The sequence below is a fragment of the Eleutherodactylus coqui genome, chromosome 7 (assembly GCF_035609145.1).
Source record: "Eleutherodactylus coqui strain aEleCoq1 chromosome 7, aEleCoq1.hap1, whole genome shotgun sequence".
In the NCBI taxonomy this organism is placed as follows: Eukaryota; Metazoa; Chordata; class Amphibia; order Anura; family Eleutherodactylidae; genus Eleutherodactylus; species Eleutherodactylus coqui.
In genome coordinates this window covers 124328705-124344091 of record NC_089843.1, presented here as the reverse complement: position 1 = coordinate 124344091, position 15387 = coordinate 124328705, and the positions used below count along the sequence as shown (strand labels likewise).

The 15387-nt window shown below is 43.3% G+C and overlaps 1 protein-coding gene across 3 annotated transcripts in view; it reads right to left on the bottom strand.

Annotated features, from left to right (window-relative positions):
* Positions 1-4889: 4889 nt before the first annotated feature.
* Positions 4890-15387, bottom strand: part of TMEM154 (transmembrane protein 154) — a 31464-nt gene continuing 20966 nt past the window's right edge. For all 3 annotated transcript variants that reach the window (XM_066573643.1, XM_066573642.1, XM_066573644.1), the window contains exon 6: positions 4890-5043. In XM_066573643.1, the coding sequence (XP_066429740.1) occupies positions 5031-5043 (13 nt within the window). In that variant the 3' untranslated portion in view covers positions 4890-5030. The remainder of the gene's footprint in view (positions 5044-15387) is intronic.

The window sequence follows — 15387 nt, the reverse complement described above, 5'->3', positions numbered from 1 at the left end:
CTTCTTCTTTTCTGAATGGGGCCGCTCGTGCCGGAGAGCGGCTCCGTGTAGCTCTGCCCCGTCACGTGCCGATTCCAGCCAATCAGGAGGCTGGAATCGGCAATGGACCGCACAGAAGCCCTGCGGTCCACCGAGGGAGAAGATCCCGGCGGCCATCTTCACCAGGTAAGTAAGAAGTCACCGGAGCGCGGGGATTCAGGTAAGCGCTGTGCGGTTTTTTTTTTAAGTCCCTGCATCGGGTTTGTCTCGCGCCGAACGGGGGGGCTATTGAAAAAAAAGAAAACCCGTTTCGGCGCGGGACAACCCCTTTAAGCTTCCATGACGTAAGTAAGCATCATGGAATGGTTTGTCTGTAGCTGCTATGAGAGACATTTATGTTGTGTCCTTCGCCCTCGTGATCCCTGTGCTGATGACAGCCGAGCTCTCGCTGTAATGGCAAGGATCAGACAGACTCTGATCCTGGTCATTTTAAGGCCCATTTACACTGGACGAGTGTCGGGCAAACGATGCCCGACACTCGTCCCTGTGTCTCCGCGCTCCCATGCTCCTGCACGGGAGCTAGCACAGCTGTCTCGCACACGGAGCGGCCAGCAGGGGGATGGGGCAGTGCAGGAGATTTCTCTCCTCTCGCTCCCCCGCCCCTCTCCATTGAGATACACAGCAGCTGTTCACTATTGAACAGCCGCTGTTTAAACTGAGCGATGAGCTTCATTGCTCATCTTTTATGCAGCATAAACGATCAGCGATTAAGCTCATCGTTCAGTTTAAACAGCCGCCGTTCAATAGCGAATGTCCGCTGTGTATCTCAATGGAGAGAGGGGCAGGGGAGTGCTGGCCGCTCCGTGCGTGAGTCAGCACTACTAGCTCCCGAGCAGGAGCATGGGAGCGAGGAACACAGGGATGAGTGGCGGGCATCATTTGCCCAACACTTGTCCAGTGTAAATGGGCCTTAAACTCCATGATGCTAATAGTGATATAGTGGGCTTATTAGTGGGTAATTATAATTGTTTTTCTTTTTCGAGACACCAGTGCCCTTGGGCACGATTTGTAGTAGTGAGGTGCTGAATAACACACGGAGCCAGATATTCTGCTTAACTTGTAGTAAACACGGTGTTCTTATTAAGTCAGACGGGGAGATGTGGTAATTTTCTTCAACACGCACAGTGAGTAACAAATGAGATCCCCAGCGAATTACCAGTGAATTATATACAATTTGACACACACAGTCGTAGAATCCCCATTTCTGTGCTCCCTGTAGGCCCCACATAGTAAGTGCCACTTTTCGTGTCTCATACATAGTAAAAGTATCCCCACTCAATAATAATGCGCCTCTTATGACCCCACTCAGTAATTCTGCCCCATATAAGCCACCACCCAGTAGTAATGCCTCATATAGGCCCTCACTCAGTAATAATGACCCTCACAGGCCCCCTCTGTAGTGATGCCCCACATAGGCCACAGCCCCCCACTTAATAGCGATGCCCTTTAAGTATAGTAAACAAAAAGAGGTTATAGTCACCTGTGCCAGCATGCTGCTCCCCCTACCCCTGACCTCTGCAATCCGTGCCCATAGACCTTACCCACTCACTTCCGGGTAGAGCGATCATGTGATTACATGTGCATGTCACACGATCATTCTACCCAGGACTCGCCGTGTAAGCTGTATGGGCATGGACTGCAGAGGCCAGGGAGCCTCTATTTTTTTGTTTTGTTTTTGACATTTCACCAAAAACTTTCTTCCCCTCCACCAGGATTGAATATATATAATCACCAGTTTTGTAGGACTTTTTTAAAACTAGGGTTAATTTCACACAGGCAAGTGCGATATTGCTCTTGGGAATGTGTGATTTCCTCACAGATGGGAGGCATTTTTGTGTCAAAAATGCCTTGTTTCGCTTCATGGAGGCAGCTGTCAGCCGCACCGGAGGATCGGCAAGTGTTTCCCATTGTTTTCAATGGGAAAGCTCACATCGCACTCACGTGCATTTTGCACATTGTGCGATGATTTTGCCAGCACCATTGAAAACAATGGGCGATGCGTTCCGAGGGAACGTCCAAAGATAGGACATGCTGCGATTTGTGTATGACCCTATACAATGGGATTGATATTGATGCGAGACTTGTGTGTCTCGCAATGAACAAATCTCACACGATTTTCTTGGCTGTGTGAAAGTGACCATAAAAATCAAAAACTTTCCATTTTTTAAAAATCTATATACAGTGAACATGAATTATATAAAAAACGTATTCTGTAGGTTATTCAGTTTATAAAATTTCCCTATTATCCTTAATCTTTTGTCTTCTTTTGTAACATTTATTTAGGCATTTTCTTGTTCCCGAAAAAAGGCTTTGAATGTCTGTTTTTCATACTTATATGCTAATACATTAGCTTAATGTTTATCTGTGTCCCTAAGCCGAGTGTTCCCTACTCAAATCCATTAAATTATAGTACCTCCGAGGCTACAAAAGGGGTGCACTATAATGAGCAGTTGCCAAACATACAGGCCACATAATCTCTTTGCATATAGGAGGTGCGGAGCCAGTGGTCACACAGCCTGCAAAGGAAAAGTACCCAGTGGGATCAATTTAGTAAATAAGTTAAGTGGCTACTGTATATATAAATATGAATGTTGCTTTATGATGTTTATGCTTGAAAAGGCGCTTTTGTACAGCGTCGAAACGCGTTGTATATATGTTTCTTTTTGTAATAAAAACACCTAATAATTTACCAACCTCTCCAAGTGAAGTTACTATTCAGGATATCCTGGGGATAGAGTCTTACCCTCCTTTTTCCTAGCAGTACTAAGGAATGTGTTGAAGCATTCACCCCATAATTTAACCCCACAAAGAACGCAGAGGAACTTTCTTTGGGTGTTCTTTTTCTGTAAAACTTTTTCTTATGGGGAAACTGTGATGTTTGTGTGCTGCTCTCCATGACCATGGATCCATTGTGGGATTTCAAGCGTACCTTCTACACGAAAGTCTGCCAGGACTGCGGGCATTAGCGGGTGAGTCTCCAAGTTTATTTTCCGCGGCCTGTCCACAATTGAATTGCGGATTCTGTGGGAAAGCATGGGTTTAAAAAAACAAAAACTCCACTGCGCATGTGCGTGGTGCAATGGCCGGCGCTTCCTCACACATCTGCAGTGCAGAAAATAGAACACCCAGATGGGTAAGCAGTGTCCTCGGCTGCAGGAATGATCAGATTTCACTGCAGGATCCCGGATGCAGAATCCGATTCGCCGGTGGACATGAGGCCTAGTTGGTCCACTTAAACAAGAAGGATAGAAGCTTGTTGTAATGCAGCACATTATAATAAATATTCCTGGATGATATTGATAATGTAATCATAGAGGAATCAGTACACCACCAGGCTGTGTCTGCCCTCAAGCAGTACCTTACCAACTGTAGTGCATATTGGCATTGGGGCACAGAGAAGAATAAGTACTGCTTAGAACTGAAAGGTCTGCCACCAAGATTATGAATACTGAATAATGCATTGTCTGTCTGGTACTTTGGTTTTAGATAATACAGAATTGGTAGGTATATTAATAGATAGGTCTGGAAGTCAGCAAAAAATGACTTTATCAAATGGGCCAAAGAATGTATTGCAGACATGTAGAGTTTTAGACAAGGTTCAGTCCCAGCATTTATAGCAACCTTATGGTTTCGGGACAAAGTTCTGTCACAGGACAGGAGGGGAGTGTGTTACCTGCATTTGTTCTTCTTTGCTGACCCTCCAGGCCCAATTTTTGGCTGTAGACCAAGCATGATAGGAGAGTTATAGGATCCACCTTCCTCTATACAGTAGAAGCCTGTGATCTAGATAGCAGTCACTGGAAAAATACACAATTTAATTTTTTTATTAAAATAAAAAATGTTTTTCTTTTTTTTTGATCTTTTAAAATAAAAATAAACATCTGCAATGGCAGAAATCAAATACATCAGCAATTTAGCACTTATCTGTTTGCCTCTCCAAACATCTCTAATGCAATGACATCTTGTGTGTATCCAGCATCTGATATTACTACCCGTCCCTCCTCTCCTTATAAAGTAGTGCCTCTTGTATCTTTTCAGTGACTGCTCTTTTTCAGCTGTCCAAGATGGCTCCAGCAATTTTCTAATGCTCTCCTATTGATCTACGTAAGCAATTCTGGCCAGTCAAAGAGCATGTATAGTGCATTGGTAGTCTAATATGGGGATCAGGTAGTCTGAAGATTATTTTAGCCATATTGGATGGCCACAAATAGGACCCAGAACTGGTCAATCAGAGGGACAGCAGAGAAGAACAACATAATATACCCCGCTATCTCTAGTCCTGGGACAGAATTTTGTCCTGAAATCAAGGGAAGGTGGTGGTGGTGGCGGTCGCTTTAAGTTCTCTACAGAAAGGTAGAGTATTTGTGCCCCTTTGTGAGAAACCTGGGTGCTTGAAATGAGAGTCAATTGTGTACTACTCTTGTGCAGGATTGATATACAGAGGACATAACATTGTACTATTATGGTATGTGGCCTGTAGCCAAAGTAGACAACTCTAAGGAGAAGTCAGTCTCTGTCGCCCACTGAGTCCAGAAGGAATGGATTTATGATCTGCAGCTGAAAATAAAGGTAAGCTCTGGCTATTAAATATCATTATTTTCCCCTGGCGCACATAGAATTCCTAGCAGATTATTGTCCACAGTGATTACTGAACTCTTTTCCACCTTTTGCAGTTTCTTGCCCATTTTTTATAAAATGATGATATATGACTGCCCATGATATATGAACTGTATCTAGAAATAGCAGGAATGATGTCAGTTTTCCAGGCAGAACTATATTTTTCTTTTCTGGCATACATCTCTGTTCAGGGTTACCAGTCTTTTACCTTAATTACTGTTAAGGTTCATGTGTCATTATTTGTAAAAATAGTCCACAATTTTATTTAAAAAAAAAGATATAACATTTTATGCAGATAATTCAGAGATTTCATGTCTTGAGATAATATCCACTTGCAGCATAGAGAGGTGAAGAATAGGTTGTTTAAAAAACTATCAGGTCTCCGCACTGCAAAACAGAATAGACAGAAAATAATACAAATGTTTGTTAGACATGGTCAGATCTACTGCAGAGGTGCAACACAGGCTAATTACATTTAGAAAGCAAGTGCACTGTCAGTCCAAATGTATCACTTTAGAAGCATGCTACATTATACCGAAATCATACTTGTTACTTTATTTGAAGGGTATTTTATCTTTTTGGAAAAAATCTCCAGTTAAGGCCGGTCTCACAAGACCTGATAGGAATTGCGGATTCCGCGAACGTTTGGCCTGCGGTAATATGCGGATGAATGAAGTGCATTGGATTACACAATTCTGCTCACATTAGTGGGTTGGGATTGCATGATCCACTTGCGGAAATTAAAACACAGCATGTTCTACTTTACCAATGATATCCGCGACATAGAGCCCATTGTTCTTTATGGTCGCGGATATACCCCCAGCCCATGTGCAATTACATTGCATATGGCCACCTGCACACGACCAGGTTGAATCCAACTCTTTGCCCAGCCGGTGACCCCAGTGTACCTGTCCAGAATTCTTCTTATTCTGTACTGCAGATGCGCACATGCGCAGTACAGATTATGATGCGCCGTCGGCTAGGCGATGATGCAGATCCCGTGACCTTTCCGCAATGATGATTGTGAAAGGGCCACGGGTCAGAAGGCTTCCATGGAAGCCATCTGCATGGAATCCGCCTGAAAATAGAGCATACTGCGATTTTTCTTGTTTGTTTTTTTCCCCCACGAATCGAAAATCACAATTGATTTCCGCTCAGGGGCAGGAAAAAACGCTTTTCCATAGCATGCTATGGGCGGTATTTGCTGCAGAATCCAGAGGTAGACACCCGCCCCGGACTCCACAATGCAAATCCAGCAATGTGCAGGCGGCCTATAGGCTGTGAATATCCGCGTCATTACTAAGTGACGGCCTGGGAAATATAAGCAAACAAAAAAAAAGATGTGCTGCCCATGACCGCCTGCGTGAGTATGATACCATTAGTTTGGGAGGTACCCAAAGATGTCCCATTAGATCTGCTTCTGCAAAATATATATAGCCTTTTGGATGAGGGACCAGTCTTATAGGAATATCCCGGCCAATATGTTGCTGGGCTACAAATAAACTCCAACCCTGACTGTCTGTTTTATAAACACAAATGCGAGGTACCTTGTAGATGGAAGAGGGTCAGATTATATACCTTCTGTCCACACAAGATCTCTAGCCAGAGGGGATAATCATGTACTGGCTTTTGCGCTGGGGGATTTGTCTTTTTCCATGAATGCCCACGTGCCCACTGCAGGGCAAATGTATAGCCAGCTTGAGTTGGAACCTAGTAGAGATCAACTGAGGCAAGCCCTTTATATTGTCCATAATTAGATTGATGTTAACCAAACTCTTCAATTTTGGTGGGATTAGCCAAAAATATTATTGTGTAGCCCAATATCTGCTATATGGGAAAGAAAATGGATGTGTGAAAAAAGCCTAAGATGCCTATTTAAACAGCATGGAACCTGTGTGGAATGCCTTGGCAAACAGTATATCTACATTTGAGTAGTCCAGATGGAACATTTATCAGTCCTGTGGAGCAAAGAGGTTATATTTTGAATGATGGGAATGATTTTCTATGTGAATAAATAATTCCCTTTTTGCAAGTATCAAGCTAGTGTCTAAATCATAAAATTCCATATTAATATCTTGTTCTGATGAACGGAGATCTTTAACTCTCAGGTTAGCTCTGCACAGCCGTAATTCATCTTTCAATTGTTCCAAGTCCAATACAGTATAAAATATGTTTGTGCTATTTTAATTTGCTTTGTGGCTTTCTTGTAAACCAAAATCTATTTTCATCAGCACAATGACCTTGCGGCTAGACAATAAGGTTATATAAGTATATCCTTCTAATGGACTACGTTGAATCTGAAGTTCCTTCCTGGGTTTGTATCTTGAATTATACAGGTAACTATTGCTCAGGACAGCGATGCTTGTAAAATCAAAAAAGAAGAATTGTTGCTGATTCATTTTCATGTTGGAGCAATGGTGGATTATAATAGAGGTGGCCGTTCTAGGCCTTAAGCCCCAGGGGGAGATCACAGCTGCCCAAATTACCCCTATTATTCCTTTGCAATCCCATTTTGGATTCAGGGATTCCTAGGGGGCTTACTCTTTCTGCCATTGTACAATGGCGCCATCTGCTGGCTAGAGCCAGTACTATGGTATGGGACATGCTGGAGAGGCCCCAGACAACAGAGCGGCCAGTAATATACAGTAAGAATACCCTGCCGAATGTGTTCCGACATCAGAGCTGCACAGCCTTCAATTAGAATGTCTTCAGGCGTCAGACAGTGGATTGGAAAGGGTTAATAATCCGTCACTAGTAAAATGTAAAAAAAAAATTATACTCACCTGCGCCGCTCCTCACACTTCTGGCCTCTGCAGTCTGTGCCGCCCACACTGCTGAACCGCTGAGTTCCTGGTAGAGAGATCATGTGACATGCACATGTGATTGCAGTGGCTGAGAATTGGTCTCAGCAATCATATGATTACTGTACCCTGAAGTGAACCAAAGAACTGTGTGGGCAATGTGGACTGCAGAGGCTCAGAGTTGGAGGAGTAGCAGCACAGGTATGGCGTCTTTTTACTATACACCACTGGGTAGTTTATTGAGCAGAGAAACTGAATTGGGATACTGTAGGGGTCTGGAGCCCATTTGGGGCATTATCACTGAGTAGTGACCTCTGAGGGGAATAATTACTGAGTGAAGGCCTACATGGAGCATTATTACTGAATGGGGAACTATGAGAAGGATTATTACTGAGTGGGGGCCTATAGGGGGTAATATCACTGAAAGGGTGCCTGTGAGGGGCATTATTGAGTGGGGTGCCTATACTGAGTATTATTACTGAGTTGGGGTCTATATGTTGCATTGTTACTGAGTGGAAGTCTGGAAAGTGCATCATTATTGAATTGAGCCCGTGAGTGGGATTATTACTGAGTGGGAGCCTATGTGGAGTATTTTTTACTGAATGTGAGCTTATTTGGGGCATTATTACTGAGAGCAAACATAAAGGGAGCATTATTACTGAGTAGGGGCACTTTTACTGTGTGTAGGACATGAAAAGTGGCCCTTACTATGTGGGGCCTACAGAGAGCACAAAAAGGAGGATACTATTACTGTGTGGGTTACCAGAGGTGGCATTACTACTATCTGTGGCACTATAAATGGAGAGATTATGTGGAAGTTTGTAAAATGAAGCTAGGCTCCTGGAAAATTGAGGAGTTAGATATTTGTGTGTCAAATTCCATAGAGACAGGTTATGACCAGAAGAAGTCATTGGGATGGTCTGGGCCAGATGAAGAAAGAAGGAATGTGAATGACTACAGTTAGAGGAGATGATACCTGTGATCACTGGATATAACGATACTGTAATCACTAATAAGGTCTGTAAAGTGCTTGTGTAGATCTAGTATACACTGCTATATGGCCTCGTGTGCGTGTGTGGGCAGGTGGGGGGAAGGGGGTAATATTGGTCTTTATAGGATGATTTTTTTTCAGTAGCACTATGGTGGCATTATGTGGTCACAGTCTGCGGGTATTATATAGTGTTATTGTTGGTAATAATCTTTGTAGTGGTCTTTATTCAGTGACAGTATGTTGATATCAATCACTGTGTGGTGGTAATATGTGATCATGGGTGGCGGTATTACATAGTGGCCCTTATATAGCGTTATTATTAGTAATGTTGATCTAGGCGTAGTCGGTTTTGCTGAGTGACAATATGGAGCTAATTATATAGGCCATGAGGATTATAGTAATACTTTGTGTGTGGTATATTTTTAGTCCATTAACAGGGCTAAATTACGTGTGTATTTGTGGTAGAGTAGCCACGGATTTCAGATGCGTTTTTTCAGGCAGATTTGGCGTGGAAAATTCAGCAGCAAAATCCACCATGCATACACATACCATTAGGGTACATTCACACACAACGGATTTTGGTGTGATTCTGCACCAAATACTGCGTCAAAATCTGGGCTATTGATGCAGATTATGATGTGAATCTGCAGCAGATTTCGCCCTTTGAATTAAAAGGATGAACTCTGCTGCATATTCACGTCAAAATCAGCACCAAATCTGCTACATATGAACATACCCTTATGGGCAATCATATTGGGACATGTGGGGCCCAACTTGTGTGAACAGCCTTGAGTCTTTGGTCCACATAATCCATCACTGTGTTTGAGACTAGAAAAGTGATCATGTATCTTTATGCAGACGCAAGGTTTCAATTAGAGCTTGATACTAATGATAATACCCTAATTGGATTTTAGGCTTAATGATCCATAGGATGACTGTATCATCTGTTACATTTCAATAAGCCTTAGATTAAAGTAGAGATTAGATATAGCTGCCAAATATTTGCAAGCGAGTCAAATGGATTGCGAATGTGGGTTCCCCACCATAATGTTTTATGATAGGTTGATAGGACATACAGTACAAAAAAAATTCTGATATGTGTTTGTCCATCCACTCAGACCTCCACTGATCCTGAAAACGTCTTTATTTTCCCTTTTCATTGCCATCACTCAGCATTTTCATGCCATTAATTTTAAGGGGAACCTGTCACCTGCCTAAAGCACTATAAATTAACTTCTGGTGCGGTTAGGTGAGGTGACAGGGTCTCTAACGTTTATACTCTCCTGGTTCCTGCAAAGCCGGCCGCTGAAGTCCATGCACCGAGCAAATATCTCTCAGAGTCACGCACGCACGCTGTTCCATAGACTTCTATAGAAGAGCGCACGCACGGGACTCTGAAAAGTTGAAGAGTATAATAAACACATCACACAGCTCCCTATTAGCTCATCTAACAGCACCAGAAGTTAGTTTATGCTGCTTTAGGCAGGTGACAGGTTCCCTTTAAAGGAGACCGGTAGGCAAAACCAACTTGTTCTTGGGATCGCAGAGGTCTCAGTGATCAGACTGTCACTAAAGAGATGTTGTTATGTACATATATGCCTTGGCCTAAAGGCCCATTTAGACAAAACGATTATCGCTCAAAAGATGTCTTTTGAGTGACTTTTGAGTGATAATCGTTGTGTCATTTACAGCGCAAAGTGATTGCTCATACGCTGAGCGATCACCTTGCGCTTCAAGCAGAGGATGCAGAAGACAAGTGGGGTGGCCCCACTTGTCTTCTGCATCCAGCTGTTCCCGGCTCGGAGCGCCCGGCTGTTATACAGCCGAGCGCTCCGAGCGGAGGATGCAGAAGACAAGCGAGCTGGCCCCACTTGTCTTCTGCATCCAGCTGTATACAGCTGGGTGCTCCGAGTGGGGTATGGAGAACACAGCTGGATCACTCTGTTCTTCATACCCAGCCTGTGTTTAGGGGGCGGGATACAGCTGAACCAATAGTATCAGTTGTATCCCTCTGTGAATCTCTGCTAAGGCTGATTGCTGTCTTAGCACGCTGTCAGTGCAGTTAGACACAACGATTATCGCACAAAAGACGGCTTTTGAGCGAATTTTGAGCAATAATCATTGTGTCTAAATGGGCCTTACATCTAAATCTGCTTGATCTTCAGGAGCAGTTTGCCATCTATCTTGAGCAGCACGAGGGACTTAACATTTGTTTTTATAGTCACCCATAGCCTCCCACTTTGTGGTTGATCTTTGTTGATCCCAGTTTCACGAAAACGCTTGAAAGTGTATGCAACTATGGACATGGGGATGTAGCTGTTTACTGAAGGTTAGTAAACTAGTTATCCTTAACTGAGAAAATGTCCTCACATGTAAGTTGCTACTATTCACCCCAAAACTCTAGGTGCTCATGCTGTCTGCATCCAGAGTACTTCCTGCAATGGTTTAAGTGTAGAACCTAAGAAAATGGCCTGGATCGCCAAAGTTGGAGAGAAGAGTAGACTCTACTTCATATAGGCAGAACAATTTGGGTCTTGGGGGTCTTGGGATGTCTTAAGAATCACCTGAGATGGCTAAATAAAAACAGATGTGTGTCTGTAAGTCTTGGCTCACAGTCTGGAGAAAAGACAGGCATGGCCAGGGACTGTGGGAGCCCCGTGGCACTAAAAGGTTAAAGATGCAACCTGTTCATTAGATTTGAGTCTGCTGAGTGGTAGACACAGTGACTGATAGAGAGAATGCAATTGTTTAGTAAGTGGCTAGCCGGCAGGGTTTACTTTACTGCGCATGCACTCTAGCGTTGTGATATGTTGTAAAATTGTGTGCTGTGAAGTGAATAAAGGCTGGCACACACCAGTTTTAAGCCAGAATCAGTGTCTTAGAGTATAATTTTACCTAATTTGCCCTGAGCTTCATATTTAGAGGCCCCCTACTGGCACTCTAATCTCATGGTGAATAGGTTTTCCAATATTTCTTTAATAATATCATTACTTAATGACCGAGATACCGCATGAAATGGAAATATGCTGGAAAGATGCAGCCTAAGTGGCAGATAACCTTCTTACTCCAGATGTCTTATGTAGAATATAACCTAGACCATACGTAGCACATCAATCAGCAGTTTCTATTAGTGTATTGATTTGAGTGAACTGAACTGTACAATAGACTACGGATTTATTTGGACCTTTAAATCATCTTCACAAAATTGCCTAGTATGGATTGTGTCTTCCTGCATGAGATTTATACCTGAGCAGGCTGCCAATATAGGGGATTTTGCTAGAGATATATTCTGTGCATGCAGCCTTTTTGTGACTGATGTTGAAAACAAGCCTAAACGCTGCATGCATTGGAAATGCTGTGTTCTTATTGGCATTTCTGCCTAGACCAGAGACAGCAGCACAATGCTAATGGAAGGATGCTATATAGGATGCAATTGACTCTGCGCCAGCCTGTGCTCCAGCAATCTTTATAAAATAATTGCCTAGCAACAGGGGTGCGCTCTAGATGGAAGGATTGATTTTGTCTTTAATGAATCCCATGGAGGAAGCAGGAGGTTTGAAAATTGGCTGGAAATACGTTGTGGGTGCCAGTCTCTTGGGCTGCTATTTTTCAGACACATAATAAGAGCTTGTCGAATATGACATGTGCTTTCTAAAGAAGTGCAGTGATATCGGGCAAGACATCGTCTATCTTCACACGTTACTTGGAGATTAAATATTTGGACTGATAATGAAGATATTATCATCTGTCTCCACTTCTGCTCACAATATATGACATTTATAGGTACAGAGAATACGGGTCAAAGTAGGAAAACTTGCACGTATACAGATATGTGTAGGGAAGCAGCAGTACTAAGATCATTCCCTTAATTATAGCCCAAGAACAGAATGATTGTGTAGGCATAAGAAGCTCGGAAGTGTGCCATATTCTTTCATCATTCTTTCCACTTCACGAGTCATGACAGCATTAGTTGAGAATGCTCCTCAACCCCTGTAGAGGCAGAAAGACAGACCTCCTTCCTACCGACTCAAGTGTTCTTTCTGTCCTTGCAGAGGACATAGACAGAATGTCTGTCTAGTAGCTGTGGACAAGCAAAGAGAATATAACTAGAGATGAGCGAGTACCCAAATGCTCGGGTCCTCGTTATTCGAGTCAAGCTTTTCGTAAAATTCAAGAGCTCTATTCGAGTAACTAACCCCATTGACTTCAATGGGAGTCTCTCTCTCTTGCCAGCCACAAACTACCGTTGACGTGCGCAACGGGAAGGGGCCAAACTGGGGCGGGGTCAAACATGGCGTGATGCTCGCTCAAGTAGCGAGCACCATCGAGTATGCTAATACTCGAACGAGCATCAAGCTTGGAAGAATACGTTCGCTCAACTCTAAACATAACCCTTAGTCAGACTTGATCAGGAGTCTGAAGGCCCTCCTTTCTCCCCAGTTCATATGGCCAGCACTTCTGATGGTGGCTTCCAAGCCAGCTCACTTTCTTTGAGTGTTCTATGATGCTGTCCAGAATCTCTTCTGAAGATCTACACAGCTGTGGCATCTCCCTGCTCTTCTTGTGCACATACATGCTCCGCAAGACATCAGTAGGGTGCCCTGTTTGCTCTGCAAATGTGCATTAAACACGACACACGGGGGCAAGGAATGCAGTACTCAACATCTGAAGTCTCTCCCACTTCCTCTGATGCCAGAATTAAAGAATGCATGGGCACAGAAGATGGCGAACGTTCGTTCCTGGAGTGGGACAATTTGGGAAACGTCTCCTAATGGAGGCAATGGATGCAATAAAGGAGAGCCATTGGCAGTTAGGCAGTGTGTGAGTGACCTTCTGTGGGTGAGATATATATAGGATTATTATTCGTTTTTCAGGAAGCCAAAAGACTAAGGTTGTTCCCAAAAGCATGTTAAGCAATGCATCGTGTGCTCTAAGAAACTTGAATTTTGTATAAGTTAGTTCTGTTTGCTAAATGCATTTCTAAAGTGCTTAAAGAAGAACAGTCATCTCTAATGAAAGAGTTATGGCTTAGGGAAGAGATTCAAGCCTCTATAGCAAGTCTTACCCCTTCAAAACCTGCTAAGAGCCCCTGTGTACAGTCCATATCCAACACAGAGTCAAAGAGAACAAGGCTGGATTTATCTGATGGTGGCAGAGAGTATCCTACCATTGTAGAAATATAATTTCCCTCCTGATAACATTGATCATTTGCTTAAAGCTATAAGAGTTACCATAAGTGTTGAGTAGGAACAAACTAGAACAATTCAAGACAAAGTGTTTAGCGGCCTAATGACTTGCGTCCAAGAGGGTATTTCCCGTTCATAAAGGAGAGGTGGTATATTGTAAGCTGGTGAGCCCTTTACTGAGACCTGCATGTGTTAATATATAGACACTGTAGCAGGGTGAGTGGAGAAGTCAGGGATGGAAGGTATGTGTCGCAGAGGTTGCTCAACTCGGTGATGTAGGCCTCGCATCCTCTCTCCAGTACAGGTTTTCACCTGAGCCAGGGAACCAAGTGGAGCTCAGGCAACTGCTAGATATAAAAGGAGTCGGTTTGCAGAACAGGGTGTGGTGTGTGTCTCTGTCTGAGTCTCTGTCTGAGTCTCTGTCTGTGTCTCTGTCTGTGTCTCCGTCTGAGTCTGAGAGCTTCAGACATATGCACTGTGGAAGACTAAAACAGGAATTGGTCTTCCCAGGAGGCTGATGAGAACCCTGTTCCTGCTACTACTGACTAGAGGAAGCTACTCACAAGTCTACTAAGAGGTTGCTACCAAAGAGGCCCCACTTCAAGCTGGTAAAAGGTGTCTGAAACAGAACTACCCCTGTTATATTGTTTATTGCTATGGATAAAAAGGATGTTCAGATGTTCATACTACTTACTGCATTGAACTTAAAGGACTTTTGATTTCTTCTACTTTTACTGGGATACCAGCTGTTTATGTTATAACCTCTCGTGTGAATAAACCAATATGAACAGACTTTTGTTGTTTGCCTGGTGTTTAACCCCCTGGAGCGTCACAACACCTTATACTGATGTGGTGCAGTTTATTATTAAAACAACTCTGCCCTCATGCGAATACATAATGTAACTACACGCCATGCCTCACACTCACTCATCATCACCATAGTATCTACAAGAAACTTCATGCCTCAAATTATCTACATCCATGCAAGGGGCGAAAAACTATGTCTATAGCAATCAAACACACAAGCCTCCATCGTAAAAAGTACACTTTTTCATCAATCATCTTCTGAGGCTCCATGACAACAATTTCACGTCAAGTGGCAAAATGTTGTTTTAACAAATTCCAAACTGAAGTCCTGTTTTTATATATATATATATATATATATATATATATATATAATTATATAATATATATATAAAAATTTAGGGACCGGGTAGAGGGGGGGCACATACCACCATGCCTTGGGCACCAAGAGAGCTTACTCAACTCATGTGTTTTGCACATTTGATGAATGCTGTAAGGCTGGGTTCACACGGGGCGGATTTGGCACGGAAATTCCGTCTGGAATTTCGCTGCCTCAAAACCGCCTGCGGCCGCTAATCCCGGTATTCGCCAGCCATGTGGAGGAGATTTGTCAAAAACCTCGTCCACCCAGGATGACCAATCCATTGCGGCAAAACTGGCGCTGCGGCACGGATTCTTCGGCCACAGCATGTCTATTTTTTTTTTTTCGTTGCGGCCACACTCTCCTCTATAGGAGCGCAGTCCGAAACGGAAAAGCATGCGGCCACGCAGCTCCAAAACCCGCGGCTAAGTGACATGGGTTTTGAAGCAGTGCTTTCCCAGTGGAAATCTAACTGTTTTTCGGTGCAGCCAAACCCTCGAGATTTCCGGCAGGATTCTGCCCTGTGGGAATCCAGCCTAAGAAGTAATACTGTATGCTCTTTGGAAATTGTATGATGATTTAAGTTGT